This window comes from Gallus gallus, chromosome 1, assembly GCF_016699485.2.
Source record: "Gallus gallus isolate bGalGal1 chromosome 1, bGalGal1.mat.broiler.GRCg7b, whole genome shotgun sequence".
NCBI classification, from domain to species: domain Eukaryota; kingdom Metazoa; phylum Chordata; class Aves; order Galliformes; family Phasianidae; genus Gallus; species Gallus gallus.
Genome location: NC_052532.1, coordinates 108,178,365 through 108,195,573, shown reverse-complemented (window position 1 = coordinate 108,195,573; position 17,209 = coordinate 108,178,365). Strand labels below are relative to the sequence as shown.

The window sequence follows — 17,209 nt, the reverse complement described above, 5'->3', positions numbered from 1 at the left end:
AAGAACAGGCAAAATCTGGAAGGGATTGTGCGAGTTCAGTGGCACTGCTTGTGCATGCTAAAATTTCGCAGAACTGTCAGCACTGACTTTTCCTAACTAAGCTGTTGAACCTGGACTCACCCCAAAGCATTTGAGCAAAGCTTTTGCTTAACTTTCAGACTGTAAGCAACTTTTAGGGAGCTGGAATGGCAACTTGTGCTTAAAGTTAATTGCAAAACTGGAATTTTACTGTACTAAGGTTATTTCATGAAGATATAACCACACTTGCACCAGGTCAGATGCAAAGGAATAGGGAGAACTGAACACTAAACCTCATCCTGGATCTGCTCAGGAAGGCAACACACAGACCCTCTGAGGGCAGCGCCAGCAAGGTGGGGTTCTGGGAAGGACATTTGCATGGCTGTACCCTCCCCACGCTGGGCAGATACCTCACTGAGCGTATAATCGATTTTGTTGCAGCAGTGCTGACCCCTGCATGGGGCTTTTGGCAGAATCAAGTCAGAATCCAAGCAAGAAATGCTTTCTAGTGTTTTATTCATACCAGAACCGATATGCAGGTTGCGCTTCCTTTAGACCTCCTGTTCCCTACTGATGTAGTCCTGTGCTATTTATACAGACGCGCTTGGTAAAAAATGATCGATTCGGCATCATAAACCAAGAAATCACCTGGAAGTTTACCGGCATGGCATAATTAGCATCACTTCCTCGAGAGAAAACGGGGCTGTCATTGCTTTTAATGTCTTCATTTCATCCCCCCCCCCTCCCCCCCCCGAAAAGGTACTGCATAAATGGTAATTTGCCAGCAGACCTTCACAAAAGATTGAGTGTTGATACTCGGCTATTTAGCGTTTTCTTTGTTTTATTGTATAGTTTGGCACTGAGGAACCTCGGCAGAGCCACGATTCGCTCCCCGCAGAGCCACAGGCTCGCAGTGACCTCCTGTGGAAGCGCTTGCAAACACCCAGCACCCGGAGGCAGCCGGGGGTTTCTCCTGTGTGTGCGGGCGTTTGGTTTGCCCCTCTGCAGTGGGGCACGGAGGCTGGCACAACATCCCTCTGACCACCCTGCAGTGGCCTGAAGGAGCCCGGTTACAAGGAAAAAATTCTCTCGACGCATTCATCTTACCTCACTTCATTTTCGTATGTGGATCCTGGAGGGGGAAAAGGAAAGAAGTGTTTAAAATGCTGGGAAATAAAATACGACCCGTAGAGAGCTCCCCTTAGTGCATGCACTGTGTTCCAGCTACCACAGGAGCATCTCCCCTCCTTATGAACAGAACTGCAATATCCCTGCAGGGCGGCTTACACCATGGGCTCCTCGGAACAGAGCACTGCAGATATGCTTCAACGAAGAGCCTCACTGTAGGAACAGTGAAAGCATCACTGAGAGTTAATATACTCCTGAAGTGCCCTTCTAGTTAATGTGAAGGGCAAAACTGTGTGTCACCGATGACATCAGTCACTCCAAAAGTAATGCCTCCTATTTATTTCCATGGAAACTCCAACAGATACAAAGAGCAAGATAACGCTGTTTGGTAGAGCAAATTTGCAGCTACAAAACACTATTTGTCAACACAGCCACCACCATTAGCTCTGCATTTTTGCCAGCAATGAACAAGAGCCTGCATACCATGCTTGTAAACACCTGCATCAGCGGAGGTGACGCACTGGTGCAGTCGCCACTGCTGAAATGCACCACCCACTGCTTCACTGTGCTCACAGCCACTGTTTGGTCTCCATCAACGTTCGGCAAGCATTGATGAATGTCAGTAGGTGTCATTTTTTCCACACAGATGAATTCAGTGACACACCTTTGCTTCAGACACACTTCTACATCAGATGCCACTGTGTCAGACTGCCCCTCTGCTGCCGTCTGTCACCAGCAACAAAATGTAATGGAATACTGATAGGAGCATTCAACCACTACTGCCATCCCACCAACATCCACCTCTGATCTTGTGGACCAACATAGTAAAACAGGAGGCTTTGCTTTTGGAGTAGCCCTTATATTTCGGAACCAAGTTATAGGACTAGGTGAAAGTAAGGAGCAACTTAACCATGTTTAAGAGTATCATCATTCTGCTCACCCTTCTGCTTACAGAACTCTACACTCCATAAGTAGTTTATATCTAGTTTAAGATTTTTTTTTAAAGTATAGGCCACTTATGAAGTTCCACTTACCTTTCTTTAGGCAGCAGCAGCGCACGACAACCCAAATAAGAATTATCAGAAGAATAAAACCAACAATTGAAAACACAACTGCTAGTACAATAACCCACGTGCTTGTGCTGTCTTCACTGTAATTGTTTTCTGTTAAATTAAATGGATAAATATTGTATTATCAGAGACTCAGAACATTGTTTTCATAATATTGACTTTTTCTGCTAGAAGCTATTAACTGCTTGTTGATTAGAATCATAAACTCATAGAATCATTAAGGCTGGAAAAGACCTCTAAGATCACAGAGTACAACTGCCAGCCCACCCTCACCGTGCTCACTTCCCATGTCCCTCAGAGCCACATCCACACAGTTCTTAAACACATCTGGGGACGGTGACTCCACCACATCCCTGGGCAGCCTGTGCCTCACCAAGTTACTATTTAGCAAGGAAGCTGTGTTATCCAAGCCATGACCTCTGTATAGTCAACATTGGGTAGTGTCCAAGAACTTAGAATGTTTCCAAAAGAAAATTCTTTATCACATTTGTAAGTTTTCCAACAGCTATTCCTCTTTCTCAAATATACACAGCTGTAATATTCCAAACAAAACTTTTTGTAGGTATGCTGATTCCCCCATCATCCTTTGGAGATATCTGGGGGTTAGGAGAAGGTATAAATATTTAAATTTGACAGGTATTAAGCACCTTACCTAGTTGCACTTGTCAGTGGAGAGAAATGAGCTATTTTAGGCTACAACACATCTGGCCAAATGTGTGTGTCCCTCCGGATAAAATGATCAGTTCTGAAGAAGCGCCCATTTCTCACCGCTGACCACAGTGACAGTTTCAGGTTTCTCATACTAATGAAGACCTCCAGCCTGTAGATGAGAATTTACAATAAATCCTACCTTGGGATTTCTCCCACTAATTTCAGCAGGTGTTTGAATTTTGGACATACTTCATAGCTCATCAATTATCCACTTAAAGAGCACTGAGCACCAAAAAAGGTAAAGAGAAGCGCAATTCAGAAGACTCAAGCTACCAAACCACCTTCACTGCTGGCATTTTCATAGCAATGAATAATTCCTTTTTTTTTTTTCTTTGTTTCTTTCCTTTTTCTCTTTACTGTAATGCACAGTGATAAATGAGGCGATATCAGGATAATTCAGTGTCTTAGGAAATGTGTTCATAGCAACCAGTTCCACCAACAAAACTCCTACACCACAGAATGTTAAGAATACCCCACATTCCTCACACAGCTGGGTGCACAAGGAAGGTGTCAGGTCTGACTGTCACATCATTGTACCATTTGGTTTTGACCAACCATGCTAGAAGCACCTCTAATTTGTCTACCCTTTGAAAAGCAACCACCAAATCGCTTTGACAGTTGTTTAGAAACAAGCTTTTGATCCAAATGACACATTTGAAACATATCCAAACTTGACAATGCCCCAACACATGGGGTTTACGATCGTCACATCCTCATTAGAGGTCCCAGTTAATAATCACATAGCCATATGTAACTGACAGCATCTGGGAACGATACCATAGCAGTGCAGACTGCAGGCAATCATGCAGTGTAATAGAGATTCCCCAGATGTGTGACCCAGGGTACGTGCTGCTTTACTTATAGCAAGAATAAAAAAGTAAATGCATTCTATCTACAAATTTGCCTGGAGTGCCTGGGTTTTTGTGGCTTCAGACTACAGACACACAGGACCAGAGCCTCCTACAAAGCTTGGGCCTTTGTTAGTCTGAGTTCTCCAAATTTTGGGCCATTTTTATTAGGATTGAAGATGTCTGGAACAAATTGCTTAATGCACAATCAGCATGTTTTGAAATTCATCTGACAATCAGAGAAAACAAGCACTCAGCAACCTGCAGGATAGCAGTTAAATCTGCAGGCTGTAATCAGTTGTGATTACAATTGGTGAGGAACTCGTTCACAATATTTCTGTCCAGAAGTACTGCAACAAATATACGTATTGTGCTCTGTTTTGTTCCATAAACCAAGCCACAGGGATTTCAATATGACTAAAATATGAAAGACACAACTACTTAGCTATAGAGGTAAGAAACTGGAACTGAGACTAGCAGATATGAACGCAAGGGCTGCCAGTTCAATATGAAAGTAGGAGTAACTCCATGTCAAATTACATTAGGTGTACAGTGTGGAGAAAGCCACTTCCTCATACCATAGGGGCCCATCTAACCTGGCCTTGAGCATCTCCAGGGATGGGGCACCACAGCTTCTTTGGGCAGCTGTTCCAGCACCTCACCGCCCTCTGAGGAAAAAATTTCTTCCTAACATCTAGTTTAAGTCTCTCCTTTTTTCTTTTAAAGCCATTTCCCCTTATCCTATCACTGTCAGTCCCACTCCTACTTACAAACTCCCTAAAGCAGCCTACAGGTTTACTTGTGTAAAGTACTTTAAGAAAAGGAATTTTCTCTAGCACACGGTGGTACCAAAGGAGAAACTAGAGACTGGACAAAGCTGGACATCACTTCTTGAACACTTTGGAATTTTCTGGCTAAGAAAAAACAAAGGAAGATCAGGCATCTGGCATATTCCCACTCTCCGTTTCTGCAGTCCAAAGACCACATGGAGTCAACAAAGAACTTGGGACCAGCTAAGGGACTCTGCCAAGAGCCTCATTTCCAACAACAGTTTTGTGAATACATCTGTTGCAGTAACTTCACAGAAATTCCCACATCTGGGACTCAGCCAAACTTTCTGAGAGTGAGGTACCTATGAGGATGAATAACTGATGCAAAAAGGCATCATTTTGTTAGCCATATGAAGATGTTTGGGATTAGGAGTGATCTAGACATGTAGGAAGAACGCTGGTGAGGGGATGGCTAGCTGAAGGGGGCTCAGAGGGCTTTGGGTTGCAGTTTTCATGGACAAGTACTGCTCATCAAGAGCTTGGAGGAATTAGATTCCACAAGCTTTTAAGTGAAGGCTGAATTGTATAATACAACAGCTTCAAACACCTTAAGTGTTTGAAGCCAGTCTTCTTATTCCTGACAACATCTAGCTGAGGTTGAGTCTGTTTATGGAAAGCCAAACGAGGTTTGAAAATCCACGTGTGATGTACATTACATATCTTCCTCTGACATAAATGTCAGGTCTATTTCCTTCTAATAATCTGAAGACTTCATATGCACAAATGCTGACAGATGTTGAGTGTCTGATGCTGCAAAATGATTTTTCCAAAGAGCAATGAAAGATGGCCCTACACAATCACTAATTATATGCTAATTGTGCTTCATGACATCTGTTTTTCTCCTCTTCTGATTTACAGTGAGTAGCTATCATCAGTATCCCTCAGTACTTCACAAACAAGTAGGAAGAGGAATTTATTATTTTCCTCAGGATTGTTCTATTTTGCTTCATCAGTCATTAGGAGCAATCTGACTACAAAATAATCACATTAAGAATGGCGAAATATACTTTTTCAATTGCATTACAAAGCAAGTACTTTTGAAAAGACTTGCTGATGATGATTCATACATTAAAGGCAAAATTACTCAACCTCCTCTGCTGTTTACATGTAAAAACTTCTATATTATACCCCCTCATCAAAAGTCCATGAGAGAATGTTTTGGATGTGGCGTATTCACCTAGAAGAGTCAGTACATCAAGAGAAACTGTCATTGTGATCATAGAAGCTTACAGTGCTCACCACATCACGAAGAGAAACACAGATTTGAGGCCCTACTCTGCACAGAAGGCAGATGGGTTGCCATAGACTCACTGTGAAGAAAAAAAATACTCCATATAATCCATGCAGATCCCATGGACTAAGACTAATAAAAGGGATGTCACTGTAGGGTGGACTGTGTCACCATCTCAGCAGTGTAGCTATATCCAGTAACTCTAGCTACCTGCCATGCTATTAGCTCCTCAAATGCAGCTTGTCTTGAGAGTCCTCTGCTTTATAGTTGAGACACTTGCCCAGTCCCTATACAGAAAATGCTCCCAGGAATGATCTGGGATTGTCTCCCCATTGGCATTAATGCATTGCTAAATTGTAAGGACATACTGTGTCATAATTATTCTTGTGTTATGGAAAAGAAAAGCATTTTCCATAGGATTCAGCTAGATCATGAAGTTAGATTCTCAATGAGAGTTTAACACTTGCTTTGTTCCACATTGCCAGGGCAAATGAGATACAAATTACCATTTTCTTTATGAACATCCTAATAGTATGAACATATAAAATCGTGGAATACAATTTCAAAGGTAGTCAGTGAGGTCAAAGATTAGCAGCATTACCAAAAATGCTGACAACATTAGCAACAACGTTTAGGGTTATCAAATGTTTCACTAGTAGTTCTTGAAAGATTTGCTCAACACTCATGCTTAGTTTAATATGGAACCTTGAATTTCCCTAAATAAAAGGCAATTAAAAGCAACTGATGCACTGTTCCAAGAGTATTACAAATGTTACTGTAGTAGAATTTTCATCTTCCTCTAAAATGTGAAAGAGACCATAACAGGAGGAGGGTTACAGGCCTAATGGCTCTTTGATTAAGTGGACTTTGTGGTTCATTAGACTTGTACCAGTTCTTTCACAGAAGTGAAGTTTCCTGTACCTACACATCAGGTGTAACTATCAAGTCCTAATTCTATCACCTTTGCGTATCTAACAGTATTTTAGTTACAAATGAAAGCCTTTTCAAAGCAATACAAAGTGTAAAGCACAGTTCTGAGAAAATAGAACAGGCAAAGTACAAAAAACATTCACTTACCTAGAGTAGAGTTGCCAACAATAACGGCTATGGTTGCATTCTGAGGGCTAGGGAGTGTTTCTATATCAGCTAAACATGTCAAAATCTCAGTATCCATTGGAGTCAAAGTCAGGACGCTCAGGGCATTGTAGAGGCTGTTAGATCCTTGACTTTGCTGGGTAACATACCTCGACTTATCAATGAGAGAGTCATTTGTCATCCATGTAATGTCTGGAGCTGGAGCCCATCCTAAGGCTTCACAAACAATTTCAACTGTTGTGTTCTCTTTAACTATTAAAGTGCTGTTTTTGATGAGTAAAGTTCCATTAACTGTAGGAGGGAGAAGAGGCTTTGTTCCTTTAACAATATTTAGCCACATTGCCTTCCACCCAATAGTTTTAAATCTTACCTTGCCAACCCAAATTAGCTACACCTTGAGACGTGAATTTTAAAACAGCTGATTAACACTGATATAAAATATTCATGATATAAACAAGCAGATGTTGTAGCTAAATGGGCACATCATTCAGTATGCTTAAAGCACTACTCTTAGCTTTTGGTATCTTTTCATTAAAAAGCAGGAAATTACACTTTCTAGGCATCATGTTATTTTTCTAGTTGAAGGACGACATAATGAAATAACTGTTTCTCCATAAGCTTTAAGTATGGCCTTGGAAACCTTACCAAGACAAGTTTACAGATAGGTAAGATATTCCCATTGCATAAAACAACTCTGTGAAATGGACAGTGTCTGATAGCTAGATACTGCTTTATTGGCTGCACTCTCTGTCACTACTGATGCTTTGAAGAGAAGGAAAAGGTCTCATATACAGGGACTTGACATGCAGGAGTGTTCTTGTTCTTTGGAAATGGTAGTTTGCAACAGCCATCACATTAAGAGTATCACTTTGTTTCTCAAAGACTTTACTTCTGCACATCATTAAATCAAACTCAACAAGTGGGCTGCAGATTGATTCCTAGGTCAGACAGCAGGAGGGATATCTGTCCTAGAGATAGCAGAAGGCCCAGGTACAAAGAAGGAGGGGAGTGAAGGTAATCCATAATGTTTCTAGGCAAAAGATCCATTTCAACTGACTGCCAGCGGGCCTGATACAGACTTCTGGTACTTCAGTGTAATCCAGTGAAGACTAAGAGACATAACAGGGAAAAAACAAGGGCAGTTCAAGCCTTTTTAATGGCACTTTGTGACAGAAACCTGCTTTGACGAAAATTAAGACAAGGTTCTCTGTGGAGACAAACGATGGTAAATGAGAGCACATACTCCTTCACAGGGTAATTTGCACAATTAATGAGAGGCTTTCTTTAAATGTGATATAATAAAATAGCTTTCTACTGGCGGCTGTACACACCTTGCACAGAAAGAAAGGCAAAGCTGCTACCATCAATCTTCTGGATGCTGCATTCAATTCTTCCAGAGTCATTTAGCTGAGTGTTGTGGATGATCAGCTCTGAGGTGAAACTTTGACTGTTGTTATAGCTCTGAGAGGTGAAGCGATCTGACGTTTCAATAGGTCCATGAGAATTAATGACAGTGAGCACAGGATTTGTATTCAACAACCAAATGAGAATTGCCCATCCATTCGCCACTGTGCAGTTAAACCGGGCTTCTGAACCAGCAAGGACTGTAGCATTAGTAGGGCCATTCAGAATAGAATAACAAAAGCCAAGACCTGGAAGAAGAAAAAAAAAAACAACCTGTAAATACAAAAGTATTTCACAGTGACAGTGGTGAGGCACTGGAACAGGTTGCCCAGAGTTGTTGTGGAAGCCTCACTACTGGAAATATTCAAGATCAGGCTAGTTTACGCTCCGAGCAACCTGATCTAGCTGTGGATGTCCCTGTTCATCACAGGGGAGATGGACTAGATGGCCTTTAAAGGTCCCTTCCAACTCTAAGGATTCTATGATTTTATAATTATCACCACCAAAGACAATTTTTACTGCCAGCAGTTGAAGGCTGAAAAACCACAGTCCTGGTTTACTAGGAGCGCCAGGGTATTAAGCATTTAGTTACATTTTGAGAAAAGCTGGTGACAATTCTGAGCTGGTATTTTGTCCTCTCTGACAGCCAATAGTACCTGATGTTTTCAGAAGTATTCTCACCTCATTTTTTATAGTGTCTAGCAGTAGTAGATAACCTTTCATTTGCTGAAGGAAAAGTTCCACTTTTAGACAGGAAAATACATGAGATATCTAGATTTTAAATGAATAAAGGAGTGTGTATCTAGTTCTCTTTCCATAGCTGAGATTGCCACTGATTTCTTGCATCTTTCCATATCCTTTTCCCTATTCACCTACCTCTTCCCTTATTTCTCTTGCAAGCACCCCATACAACATTACCCATCATTTCAGGTTTTCCACTAACTCTAGCTGCTTGACTTCATGAGTTTTTCTCCTTAAAAGGTACCATGAATATTAGCTACTATTCTGCAGAAGCAAAAAGCTTACTTCTAATCGTGGTATTTTGTTTTCTTCTTGTCTACATGCTCAGGATCCCAAATTGCCCTCAGAGGAACCTGCCTGCAGCTGTTGCCCAGGAAGGTGGGAGATCTCCTGTGCATGAGAAAGCAGAAGCACTTGCTTCTCCTAAGCAGAAAGTGAAGGACAAAGATAGAGAGCCTCTTTTCAATGCAGCAGCTGTGACTTTCATTCCAGAAATATTCAGGGGAAATGGGCAAATCTTTTAATATTCACCAGGGAGAGAACATCGTATTCCCCGAGGGGCAAATCTTCAAACATTAAGATATCCAAAAAATAATCTGGGTTGTTCTTAGAGAATAGGACTCGGTAGAACACTTCTGTGTGAAATTGGAAATTGGTCTTTGTTCTTTGTGAATCCCTCTGGGTTTTGGCTAGGATCTATTGGTGATAGGTGGGTGGTTGGACTGGATGATCTTGTAGGTCTTTTCCAACCTTGATGATTCTGTGATTCTCCAGAACATGCTATGTCCATGTGCAGTAGAAAAAGGGCAGAGCTGCTACGAATGGCTTTCAAGGAGTAGGTGACAAAATAGTCATTGAGTAATTCAGGTTGGAAGGGACCTCTGATGGTTCTCAGTCCAACCTCCTTCTCAAAGCAGGATCAGCTCCAAGGTTAGAACAGGTTGCTCACAGCTTTATCCAGTCAGGTCTGGAAAAATAAAACAAACCCAACCCTAAAGATGACAGAGACCACACACTTTTTCCAAGCAAACTGCTCCACTGCCTGCAGGCTACTCTAACATACCCCACAGCTATCTCTTCCCCAAATTAAACAGGCCTTGCTCTGTCAGCTACTCCTCACAGGGCAAGTGCTCCAGACCATGACCATCTCAGTGGCATCCTCCTGAACTCACTTCAGTTCAATCAATGTCTTTCTCATACAGCAGAGCCCAAAAGGTATACTGTCATAAGCTTTACTAAGGCATTGTCACTGCTTCAATAAGTTACTCACACCCACAGCCATGCTGGTTGCAGGTGAAGTGAAGCAGGGAAGGGAGATTCACTCTGTAGGCCCCACTGTCACTAAGCATTACTTTTAAGGTCTGAAATTCCACAAGCTCTCTGAAGTCCAGCTGGTGAGACCTACCTCACCACCAAGTTTTGTCACTTTCTGCCAAACATTCATCCTGAAAAAGAAGCAGTATTGCCAGTGTTACCCTAATGATTCAAGCTGTAGCTCTGCATAATTACAGCAATTAGATGCTACAGTTCATAGCAGTGTAATTAAAGCTCCATGTCTGCAAATTCAGCCTGAGTATAAGCGTTCAATTATTTTCCAGGAGAAAGTATGAAATGACTGTTACTCCAGCGCTAAGTATATTCAGGAAAATGATATAATTTTTAAAGGTTTTGTTCAATTCAAGTTTGGTTCAGTTTAATTATTAATGGATTCATTTACAAATTACTGAAAAATTCATGTTTCCTTTGGTCATTAGCTGGCATGAGAAGGAAAGTATATGCTGCATTGTTTCACACAAAAGGAAGGTTTAATACTTGCATAAACCTTACAGGAGCCTTATCTCAGTTACAACCTTACAGGCAGAACCTCTGTGCAGGCTCTCCTGGCATATGGTCCATAATCCTGTTGTCCCTACATCAGCACCATTTTCTAATTCCCAGCTCCCACTAAATCCCAGGCAGTTTATATCTATGCAGCTTTGTACCAAGAATTGTTCTTTAATATAAATAGCTCCTCTCTGCCTTCAAACACACGCAGAGGGTGGACAGGCAAGAGTCCTTTCAGCCTTTGTTTTGCTAGGTCTTTAAAAACCTGCTGGCTCTTTGTGTGCTTGACTGGGAGTTCTCTCATGTTTACAAAAAAAAAAAAAAAAAAAAAACTTTACAGAAATTTTCCACCTTCCTTATGTTACCTCTACCGTTTTCCAGAGCAAATCTCTGTATGAGCAATAAAACATTAAATAAAAAGCAAACGTCACTTCCACTGATAGCTAATAAAGCCAGATAAGATATGATAAAGCATCTTTTTGTTCAACTAAGTTGAACAATTTTTCCCGTAACACTTCCTCAAAGTTTCAGTCTTGTAAAGGTGAACTGAAATGCTTTAAAACAAGAAACACCTTGAAGACCAACTCAGCAATCCAATCTAAAGGCATATTGTAATACACTGCTTTATAAATCATAGACTGGCCTGGGTTGAAAAGGACCACACTGATCATCGAGTTTCAACCTCCCTGCTATATGCAGGGTCACCAACCACAAGCCCAGGCTGCCCAGAGCCACATCCAGCCTGGCCTTTGAATGCCTCCAGGGATGGGGCATCCACAGCCTCCTTGGGCAACCTGTTCCAGTGCGTCACCGCCCTCTGTGTGAAAAACTTCCTCCTAATATCCAACCTAAACCTCCCTGTCTCAGTTTAAAGCCCCTTGTCCTTTCACTATCAACCCAGATAATATTTAACACAATAAAGTGACTAACAGCTCTTTTGTCTCTCTTCTCTTTGACACTTCCTGAATGTTAGAGATTGCCCATGTGTCTGTGGATGGTATTATTTATAGAGCTACAAGTTTCCTAATGAACATGTGCTGATGAAGTGCATTCCAGTGAGACCATTTGCCATATATATTCCTTTTCCCTGTTACTCAACATCCAAGCGCCATGATTCCTGTTCAAACAGATATTGCTGGCCTTGAGACACTGCCCTGAACCCAAAAGTATCTTTGAATTACTTTTTTTTCCTCATATTGTAACCAGCCTTGACAATACTACTCTCTTTACACTTATAGTGTCTATACCACGTGAATGTGTTGAGATTTCTGATTTCCACACTTGGTGTGCATTTTTCCTAGTTGGCTTAGGCAGACATAAACAGCTACCATGATGATGGACTCAGCTGTCCGCAAACTTCCTCAGAGTTAACACTAAAATGCGTATAGTTGCTCATTTAGGAGTGCAACACTTATTCATACTGTTCCTCTTAATCTAACTCTCGTCTGTGCATTTGTGTTTTATTTCTTAGCCTGTGCAAACACTTTTCCTCTCTTAAGTAGCATAGTGGTTTGCCACAGCTCTGAATAAGTGATGTGACTTTCAGTACACTGTTAGCTGTTAATCATTTGCTGAGACCATGTCTGTGAGTTCCACTACAGGCTTGAAATCAATTGCTAAACATGAATAATTGGCGACCATTTGCTCTAACAGTACATGGCTAATATTGCTTTCATCTCATCAGGAGAATATAGTAGGTAGGTGTATGTTACCCTTTGATTTATCTAATATAATCATGTTTTATTTGTCCACAGGTATGGTGTGATCTACATCATCTTCCACCAGCCAGATCTACTGAGTAATAGATGCGCTTCCACTGAATTCTGAGATCTGGAAAGCAGGCCCATAAGCCTTGGATGGGGATCTTATGGGTGGCAGGAGAATCAAGAAGTGGGAAATTGCTCAACCTTACTTCCATTTGGACCTAAGGAGTTTTATGAGCATTCTCTACCAGTTGCCAAAACATTTTTGGTGATTACAAACTCAACTCTTTATCTTTTTGCCTATATATATTTTTTAAATCTTGCAGTAGCACACAAGGTCCCAAATCAACAATTGGTTCCATTGTTCAACCCATATACAAACACTGATAAAGTCACTTCTGTAAGGTCAAAGAGGACGTTCACAACAGAAGTGGGAACTAAACTGAGTTACCAGTGCTTTAAGCTGGTGTTCTTAGTTCTTTTACTGGGCTTTGTTTCTCACACTAGGAAGAAAAAAAATGCTGGTTTCATTTGCATAACGCTTAAAAAATGACTTGCAGATGGTTGCTTTCAGACAAAGTAAAGCTTCAGGTTGGACTGCCATCACACTTTACAGGAATTATGTGTTCAGTGCTTAACAGCTGGTTTAACTTCTGCTTCCACACATACAACCAGTAAGAAATCCCACACAGACAAGTGTCCTCACCAATGACTTTGCAACAGGGAAGTTTCAGACTGCCTTCGTAATGCTGCATTACCACTTGAACTTTGAAGAGCAGAGCTGAGTTGGGACACCTCCTCTAGGTCACATCGTTGTATGTTTATAAAAAAGTCACAAATGGTGAAAGTCTCCTTTATATGATGACTGTTCATGGTATTTCAGTTGCTCAGTCCTTCCCAACAGCACACAAATACACATCAACACCCTTAGGAACTCCTTATTCCCTCCCCTGTCACACAGTTTCACTGTCACGTCGCCATGGGTTTTTGAAGACACTGCATTACCTCTTCACTTCTCAGGGCCATAGCTGCACTAAGAGAACTTCATTTTCCAAGGAACCACCTTTGCTTTTGTCCCCGATATTCTTCCTTTCCCACCTGAAGTAACTCTAAAGAATCGCTTTGTCATTCTGAAGGTTTCAGCAGCATTTGAGGGCATTAAGACATGGTTACCTTTCTTCTTTCCTTCTCTTCCTCTGCTGGCTTGCTCTTTCCTCCTTGTCTATGTGATCTATTCGGATGCAGCACAGCTAAGGTCAGGATGGGTTCATCCTTTTGCTATAACAACACTTTTTTTCCCCATCATCACTATGATATATTTTAAAAATATTCTCCTCGTCAGTACTGTTACCAACCTCCCAAAACTCTGCATTTTATCCTTCAGTTACTGTCTCATCTGTGTCCTTTCCCTCTTTGCTATTTATTTTTCTACACTTTTCCTTCCCATTTGTTTTAAATCCCTTTTTCTTTCTACCCCTTCCTTAGTCCCGTGCTCATTGCACCTTGTTTTCTCCATCCCTTACCTCACAGCTCCGCCCAGCTCTGCAATAAATTGTTTTCGATTTAGCAAGATTTTTTTCTTCAGAGCATCTCAAGTTTATTTCACAAACCAGCAGCCCTGAAGCTGAGCTTTTTGAAAACCAAAATAAGTTGGAGCTTGTCAAAGCCTGCAGAGAAGGACAAGCTTGTTTTCTGATTTAATAATACTCTAAAATGCTTATATATGACATTTCAGTCAAGCAACACTGGTCTACTGGTAGTCAGTGACATTTTTCCCACCCACACAAAGTCTTGCACATCCCCCAGTTGCGTCTTCTCATCTTTTGTCTGACGCTATTTAAAAGAAGCCTGTTGCAACCTCTTCTATCTCTGCTGCTGGACATCTCCTCCTCCTGTACTGTGGCATGGGGGTTCCCAGGCTGGGAGCACCTCAGCAGCACCCACAACGCACTGGCAGCAAGCTGGGATCCCACACTGTGTATCAGCCCTGCAGTGCTATTGCTGCCAAAAAGCAGAGTGCCCACCCAGGGCAATGCTCAAACTGCCATGCAGCTGTCTCGGCAGCCCGCATGCAGTGACACTCCTTCCAAGAATAGCACCTTTTTCTTTCCACAATACACTTTTTCTGCCCACTTTGGGCTGTGGCCCCACGGCTGCATCACACAGCGCGAGCAATGCCTGCTGCCCCAACACAGCTTGAAGGTGGGGCAATAAAACATATTGCAATTGTGCTTGACTAAAAGCATCAGTGAAATAAACATCCTCTAAAACTCACAAAACTCCTGTTCTGAACACGTAGGAAGGCAATACAAGAAAGAGAACAAGTAAAATTGAGGTTTTATTACTATAACATCTCAGTATCTCAAAATATGAGACTTGAGGACTGCCTGAACCAACAGACGCACATGCACCTGGATTATATCTGCATATAGGGTTTTTTTTAGCCTATTTATAATTTGGTATCCGCTATGTGCAGTGATCATGAGATTTACTATTTGATGACATCCTGTCAAGAAAAGCACACACTTTGGTTTCATTTACATCTACTTTCTCATAGAACTGAAACTCTAAATAGCCATTCCACTCTTCACCTCCATATAAGTACTTTAAAATGTCTTTGCTATTTTTTTTCCTACAAGCAGAAAAATAAATTCCAGAATCATCTTATCATTCCTCAGATCACCTCTGCCACAATAACTCAGACACAGTTTGTCCTCTTTGAAGTGGAAGGGATAACATAACGTTCAGTATTGGAGACATAGGCCTTCTGTGGCTTTATATAATGCCATCGCATTTCCCCAAGAAATTGAATTGAAGACAATACGTGGTAAAATTTCCTCTCTTTCTCAGCAACTTACTCTCTTTCCAAAGATATCTACTCTTCATCTTCAGTTAAGTGATGCTTTGCGTTGAATATTTTCTGCTTTTTATTACTGATTCACTTGGCATCGTGACATTTTCTGGCAAACCTTCATAGTCTCTTCTTGCATTTGGCTGTCCTGAGTAATTCCACACCACCTGCACAGTCTGACACCTGACAGCTCACACTGCTCTTCATGAGTTGTTTAGCAGTTTGCAGAACACCACGCATCCCTGTATAACTCTACTGGGAACAGCACTCTGCCCGACAAACTCACTGTGTTTTGCTATATTGCGTTTCCTTTTATTGGTTATTAAGCCAATATACCTTCCCTCTCATCCCACTGCAGCTCATCCTTTCAGAGCCTCTTAGAGCCACAACTAAATGACAATAAACAACTCAGCATTATCTCTGATACCCGACTAGTCACCTCATAGTCATTTTCGTTAAGGTTCTGCCTTCTATTTGTATTCACTCTGAGACTCAGGCATGCAAAACGTAAAATAAAGGCAGACTAAAAAAGTGATAATTAATACATATTTCTGGAAGCAAAGTAAGCTGTTATGGAGCTCTTTATGACTACACCTTCCAGAGCACACCCTGAATAGACAGGGGAGTAAGGATGAGGGTAAGGAGAAGGTGCAATGAAGTGGGAAACCCCTGCTCAGTGGCAGTGAGGGGGCAGGCTCCTCCCCACACCTCCACTGCTCATCCTGCATACTGAAGACCGCTCTAAGCCATTAGATTGTTCAGCTTTGAAATGAAAACTTATCCATTTTAAACCCTTTAAGTAATTCCCTCGTGGGATTTACTCTTCAGTCTGATATTGCTGGTAACTTCCATTTACATAGCTTTAAAATTAACTCGCACATTTTGTCCACAGTGGCTCATCACATAGTTTATGAACGTGTCCTACCTGTGAGCGAGGCAGCTAAGATGAAAGGAAGTAAAATGAACTTCTGGAACCTCTCCATTGGAGCATTCTCTCCTGGTCCCTAAGGCAGAAAGCCACAGGGGTAAATGAATGCTTGAGAAGAAGCTGAAGGACGGAACTTATGGAGAAACTCAGTAACGTGCTGTTGCTTTGCGTCCTGTGATTAAGCGTGACTTTATGTAACCTGTAACGCAAACAAAGAGTGATGATTAAATAAGGCAAGGGTTGAAGGAAAAGCAGTACCTTCTCTTAGAACAACCATCTGAAAAGAAGTAGCTGAGCTTTTAGCATACAGACTTTTCTTCACCAGAGAAAACTTCCCCTCCAGACCTTGCATCCCTCAGTCCATCTTGTCTATTTTAACACTACTGCTTCAGGATGGATTGTGTCAGGGGAGCCCTATCTGCACCATTAAAGTTAATCATGAGCAGCTGGAAAAAATAATTCTTTTAGCTGCCTGTAATCACATGCATATGGAAGGTGCCCTGCCTGTGCCACCAGCAGCATCCTGGCCAAGTAATGAGTTCTGTTCTCCTTCACTTGCTTGTCAGACAGAGCCTAAAGTGAGGCCCTAGCTGCTCTTTGGGGCTGCAGAGGAGCTGACTTGTATGTCAGGAACTGTTCTCCTTCAAGAAACAGATAAAAAGGACAGCCTTTAGAAGGGAAAATGGGAACATGCCCCAGTCCATTGTTACATCCCCAAAAACGTTTCATTGCTTTTCCATATATGTTAGCCCAAAATAAGGATTCCTATTCATAAATTCACAGGTGCAGCCTAGCACCAGCATCACCACTGCAATCCTGCCCACCCC

General features: G+C 41.7%; 1 protein-coding gene across 4 annotated transcripts in view; it reads right to left on the bottom strand.

Moving 5' to 3' along the window:
- The window catches only part of IGSF5 (immunoglobulin superfamily member 5), a 33,887-nt gene that overhangs the window by 14,518 nt on the left and 2,160 nt on the right, over window positions 1-17,209 (bottom strand). For 2 of the 4 annotated variants that reach the window (XM_004934559.5, XM_040652177.2), the window contains exons 2-6: window positions 16,380-16,581; window positions 8,263-8,583; window positions 6,914-7,222; window positions 2,181-2,309; window positions 1,126-1,150 (exon numbers count right to left, since the gene is read on the bottom strand). In XM_004934559.5, the coding sequence (XP_004934616.2) occupies window positions 1,126-1,150; window positions 2,181-2,309; window positions 6,914-7,222; window positions 8,263-8,583; window positions 16,380-16,437 (842 nt within the window). In that variant the 5' untranslated portion in view covers window positions 16,438-16,581. The remainder of the gene's footprint in view (window positions 1-1,125; window positions 1,151-2,180; window positions 2,310-6,913; window positions 7,223-8,262; window positions 8,584-16,379; window positions 16,582-17,209) is intronic. The other 2 variants (XM_025145360.3, XM_416733.8) reach the window with 2 other exon arrangements.